The 5,486-nt window shown below is 53.6% G+C and overlaps 1 protein-coding gene across 1 annotated transcript in view; it reads left to right on the plus strand.

Moving 5' to 3' along the window:
* The window catches only part of RELB (RELB proto-oncogene, NF-kB subunit), a 28,473-nt gene extending 23,178 nt beyond the window's left edge, over nt 1-5,295 (plus strand). The window contains exons 8-11 of the mRNA XM_045812412.2: nt 951-1,166; nt 1,926-1,994; nt 2,116-2,193; nt 4,485-5,295. Coding sequence (XP_045668368.1) covers nt 951-1,166; nt 1,926-1,994; nt 2,116-2,193; nt 4,485-4,873 — 752 coding nt within the window. The 3' untranslated portion in view covers nt 4,874-5,295. The remainder of the gene's footprint in view (nt 1-950; nt 1,167-1,925; nt 1,995-2,115; nt 2,194-4,484) is intronic.
* The last annotated feature ends 191 nt before the right edge of the window (nt 5,296-5,486 follow it).

A 5,486-nucleotide genomic window follows, 5' to 3' on the forward strand; every position in this document is an offset into this window, starting at 1 on the left:
AGGAGGTTAGCTGCTACTGCTATGATTGGTTTTATTCTTTTTTTTTTTTTTTTTAAGATTTATTTGTTTTAGAGGGGCACCTGGGTGGCTCAGTCAGTTAAGGGTCTGACTCTTGGTTTCCACTCAGGTCATGATCTCAGGGTCATGAAATGGAGCCCCTCCTTGGGCTCTGCACTCAGCAGGGAGTCTGCTTGAGATTCTCTCCCTCTCCCTCTGCCCCTCCCCCTGCTTTCATGTGTGCATATTCTCTCTCTCTCTAAAATAAAATAAATAAAATCTTAAAAAATATTTGTTTGAGAGAGAGCGAGCGAGCATGCGCACACATGCACACTTGAGTGGGGGAGGGGCAGAGGGAGAAGGAGAAAGTCTCAAGCAGACCCCTTGCTGAACACGGAGCCCAACAGGGGGCTCGATCTCATGACCCCAAGATCATGACCTGAGCCGAAACCAAGAGTCAGACGCTTAAGTGACTGAGCCACCCAGGTGCCCCCATCATTAGTTTTATTCTTAAGAATATCAATATCGAGGGGCGCCTGGGTGGCACAGCGGTTAAGCGTTCTGGGATCGAGCCCCACATCAGGCTCCTCCGCTATGAGCCTGCTTCTTCCTCTCCCACTCCCCCTGCTTGTGTTCCCTCTCTCACTGGCTGTCTCTATCTCTGTCGAATAAATAAATAAAATCTTTATAAAAAAAAAGAATATCAATATCGGGGACGTCTGGCTGTTTCAGTTGGTAGAACGTGCGAGTCTTGATCTTGGGGTTGTGAGTTGAAGCCCCCTGTTGGGCATAGAGCTCACTTAAATCAAATGTATTTGAACTTTATGTATATACATATACATACATATGTATTTTCAAGAGAATACCAATATTGATTTGGGGGGCAGCTGAATGAGTTGGGGGCCCGGTGGGCCAGTGTCCTGGCTCAGCTGATGTCCCCACTTTCCCGCCAGAGGATATATCGGTGGTGTTTAGCAGGGCCTCCTGGGAAGGCCGGGCTGACTTCTCCCAGGCCGATGTGCACCGCCAGATTGCCATTGTGTTCAAGACACCGCCCTACGAGGACCTGGAAATCGCTGAGCCTGTGACCGTGAACGTCTTCCTGCAGCGGCTTACTGATGGGGTCTGCAGTGAGCCTCTGCCCTTCACGTACCTGCCTCGGGACCATGGTAACCATGGCAATCCAGGGTGACCCGCTGCCCAGAGACCAGGGCTTTGGCCTAGAGGGGACAGGGGAAGAGGCAGGAGTAAAACACAGGGCTCATGACTGTCCAGACCGGGGTTCAGTTCCTGGCTCCACCTCTTTCCGGTCGTGTGACCTTGGCCTCTCTCTGCACCTCAGTCTCCTCCTTTGTAAAGTGGAAGTAATAGCACCTGCCTCATGGCATTTGAGGAGTATTTGATTATTTCTCCCCTCAGCATGCCTGCTCATGCCTGGCCCTGTAGTGGGTGGTGCTGGGGACACAGCAGTGACCCCAGATAGCCCCAGCCCCACCCTCATAAGACTCACAGTCCTATAGTGAATGGAACTGCTCAGGGGACTCAGATTGCTCAGAGGGGGCATTTGACCCAAGCTTGGAGATCAGGGAGGGCTTCCTGGAGGAGGGGATCGCCGAGCTGAGAATGTGGGCATGACTAAGCAGTTCTCCAGGGGAAGTGGTGGGAGTTGGGAAATAGTGTTTCAAGCAGCTGGAGTAACAAGTGCAAAGGTCCTGAGGCAGGATTGTGCCTGCGGCGTCCCAGGAACAACAAAGAGGCCAGTGTGGCTAGAAGTAGGTTTGGGTTTCATTCTGATTAAGATGTGGACATCTATTTGCATTAGTTGGCCAAGAACTAGAACAGTTCAATGACTTCCTAAGTGGTCTCTATAATTAATTCTTAATTATTATTCTTGATGGATAACATTGCCCCTGGTGTCTCCCGAACAGACAGCTATGGCGTGGACAAGAAGCGGAAACGGGGGATACCTGACGTCCTCGGGGAGCTGAACAGCTCTGGTGTGTCCCCTCTGCCCCTTTCCATGCCCATCTCCAGGTTCCTGGGAGGGGATGGCTAAGCCCTAGGCTGCGGAGGAGGGGCTGTGAGGGTCCGGGGGTCCTCATCTCTGTCTTCCCTCAGACCCCCATGGCATCGAGAGCAAACGGCGGAAGAAAAAGCCAGCCTTCCTGGATCACTTCCTGCCCAACCCCAACTCAGGTGGGTCATGGCTCAGATGGGTCCCCGCTCAGTGCAAGCCCCTGTTCTTTGAGGTGGGATGAGGGTGAGCTGCAGTCCTGCTTCTGGCCTCTTCGGGGCCCTCCGAAAGCTCCCCCAAGGCCAGAAACTCGCATCTTAGGCAGCAGCATGAAGTAGAAAGAACAGTTCAGTTTTTTATTATTTTATTTTATTTTATTTATTTATTTGACAGAGAGAGAGGCAGCGAGAGAGGGAACACAAACAGGGGGAGTGGGAGAGGAAGAAGCAGGCTTCCCGCTGAGCAGGGAGCCCGATGTGGGGCTCGATCCCAGAACGCTGGGATCATGACATGAGCCGAAGGCAGACGCTTAACGACTGAGCCACCCAGGCGCCCCAAGAAAGAACAGTTCTGGACACAGTCTGGAGGCTCTGATCTCTGCTGGGCCATTCACTTGCTGTGTGACCTTCACCAAGTTTCTCCACCTCTCAGAGCCTCAGGGACTCCTCTGAAAAGTTTCACCATATACCTCCCTCATTGGCCTTTTAGATTTTAATGCATTTATTTTTACAGACACTATATCATGGGCACATAAGTGCGTTGTGTATGTGTACTCGTTGAATCGACACAATTGCGTCACCCCTCTTATTTTACTGGTGAAGAAACCGAGGCCCAGAAGGTAAAGTCTCGTAGCTGAGGTCACCGAGTGTGCGGTGGAGCAGGGAGCTGTCCCTGGGCACGTGTACAGATGAGTGATGAAACACCATAGAATGGGTAGCAGGGTAGATAAACGATAGATAAATGGGAGGGGTTGTCAGAGCCAGCCAACCTTAACTCAGAGCCTGTCTCTAGCCCAACCACCCTCTGGCCTTCATCTCAGCTCACACTCCAGCCTCCACGTCCCATGAACTGCAGCCCTATCTGGCCGCCATCAGAAGCCTCCTGACCCGCTGACCACCAGCTCTAAGAGCGCTGCCCCCTACTACCCCAGCTACCCCAGGGTGCCCAGCTTCCAGCCCACCAACTCAGAGTCTGCTGAGCCTAGACTACTCCAGCCAGTCCCACCCTGGAGGTTTCAAGTATCACCTGTTGCTCCCCCATCCACTGCACCCGGTAACCAATGCCCAGAGCTCCACCCATAGCAACCACCAACCCGAGCCCACTTCACCAGCCTTCAATCCCCAATTCTCAAAGCCTCTCTTCATTAGCCACCGCCATTCATCTACCTCTTCCATCACCCCAATTTCTCAGTGCCTAAAGCCCCCCCCACCAATCCTTGGGGCAAACTGCTCTGGCATGATAGTATAATGGTTAGGAGCGTGGCTTCTGGAATCAGACCAAGTTTGGATTCTGAGGCCTGAATTTAGCCACTGTGTGACCTCTTTGGGATCTCATTTGTCAGATGGAAACCTTACCTGTTAGGGTCCTTTTTTAGAATTTGGTGAGGTCATATCACACAGTTAGTTAGCATAGTGGCTGGCATGGAGTTAGTGCTCAGGAGATCTTAGGAACTGGCTGGACAGGAATGCCACCTGCATTTGTTATGATCACGTTTAGATGTGTTCACAGCAAAACCCAAATTAACAGGGGCTTCAACACGCTAGAACTTTATTTCTCCTCTCAGATAAACAGAGGTAGATAGTCCTGGGATGGTTTGGAGGCTGTATGATCATCAGAGACCCAAGCAAGCACCTGCCATTTTCAACTCGTAGTCTCCATCTCATGGTACAAGATGGCTGCCAAAGCTCCAGCCATCATGGCCACCTTCCAACCAGGAGAACTTAGTCACGTGACCACATTTAGCTGTAAGGGAGGTTGGAAAAGAGAGCCCCAGCAGCCCTGGGTCTCTTTCTGAGATAAGCATAATATACTTTTGTTGGTGAGGTTTGTCTTGTCTCAGAGAGAGACTCTCCTATAATGACACATAATTTTACCTTCCAGTGTGGGGAGTGGTGACTTCTCATTTGGGTCTCCTGTGTGTGGGGATTTCACTTTTTGGGTGGTCTCTATAATTTGGGGGAGGGGTGACTTTAGAGCTTCAACTTCTTTATGTTTTGGAAAAACAACCCAGCCTTGCAGGAGCATGGTTTGAACCCTGGTGCTACAACTCACCTGCTGTGTGTGACTGAATCATTTTGCCTCGTTTTGCTTATAAAACGAGAATGGTGATCGTCCCTACCCCAGCGTTCTCCTTGGGATTAAAGGAGGCCACAGTGATCATGCATTTAGTACTATCAGAGCATTGGAGTTAGGGCGTGGCCAGAAGTTGCCGCTAAAGCCACCCTACTTCCTTCTGTCTTTTCATCCCTTGCAGGCCCGTTCCTCCCGCCGTCAGCCCTGCTGCCGGACACAGACTTCTTCCCTGGCACCGTGTCCCTACCTGGCCTGGAGCCCCCCGGTGGGCCGGACCTCCTGGACGATGGCTTTGCCTACGATGACGCCGCGGCCCCTACACTTTTCACCATGCTGGACATGCTGCCCCCGGCGCCGCCACTCGCCAGCGCTGTCACGGGCAATGGGGCCGCCGGGCCTGCTGTTGGAGAGCCTTCCGGCCCTGAGCCAATGACGCTGGACTCATACCAGGCCCCAGGCCCCGGGGACGGGGGCACTGCCAGCCTTGTGGGCAGCAACATGTTCCCCAACCAGTACCGCGAGGTGGGCTTTGGGGGAGGCCTCCTGTCCCCGGGGCCAGAGGCCACGTAGCCCCGAGGCGCTGGAGGAGAGGCGCTGGGTGGGGAGGGAGGGAGGTGGAAGGGGCCGTGGAAACCCAACCAGGATGTCCAGAACCTCCATCCCCTTGGGCCACCCTTGGTCAGTCTTCCGACCTCCTCATCCTTCTGAATGGGACATCTTCAGCGCTGGTGAGAAGCTCCGTAGCACCGGTTTCCCCTGAGCCCATTTTACAAATGAGAAAACCGACTCCGGAGAGGAAAAGGGGCTTGGCTCCCATGCACCAGCTTGTAAAGCTGCCTCAGCCCCCACGAATGGGGGCACCTTCTCCAGGCGGATTCTGGAGTGTACATATGGGAGAAAGGTGCAGATCCTTAGCTCTCCTCCCCCGAGCTTGAAGGTGGGGGGGTAAAGGTTGTTTGTTCTGAGTCTTCCCAATAAAGATGAGTTTTTGAGCCTTGGGAGTCTGTTCTCTTCTCCGCTGGGGAAACACCGCGAGGCCCTCACGCACGAACCCTCTGGGATCTCCTCGGCTCCGCCTCTCACGGCAGCATCCTCCAGACCCCGCCCCTCCCCTCCGGGGCCCCGCCCTTCGCGTCGGCGGAAGCGCGCTCCGCCACGTTCCGCCCCGCCCCTCCGTGCGGCC

The sequence above is a fragment of the Ursus americanus genome, chromosome 21 (genome assembly GCF_024610735.1).
Source record: "Ursus americanus isolate L20-20 chromosome 21, mUrsAme1.1.p, whole genome shotgun sequence".
Lineage (NCBI taxonomy): Eukaryota > Metazoa > Chordata > Mammalia > Carnivora > Ursidae > Ursus > Ursus americanus.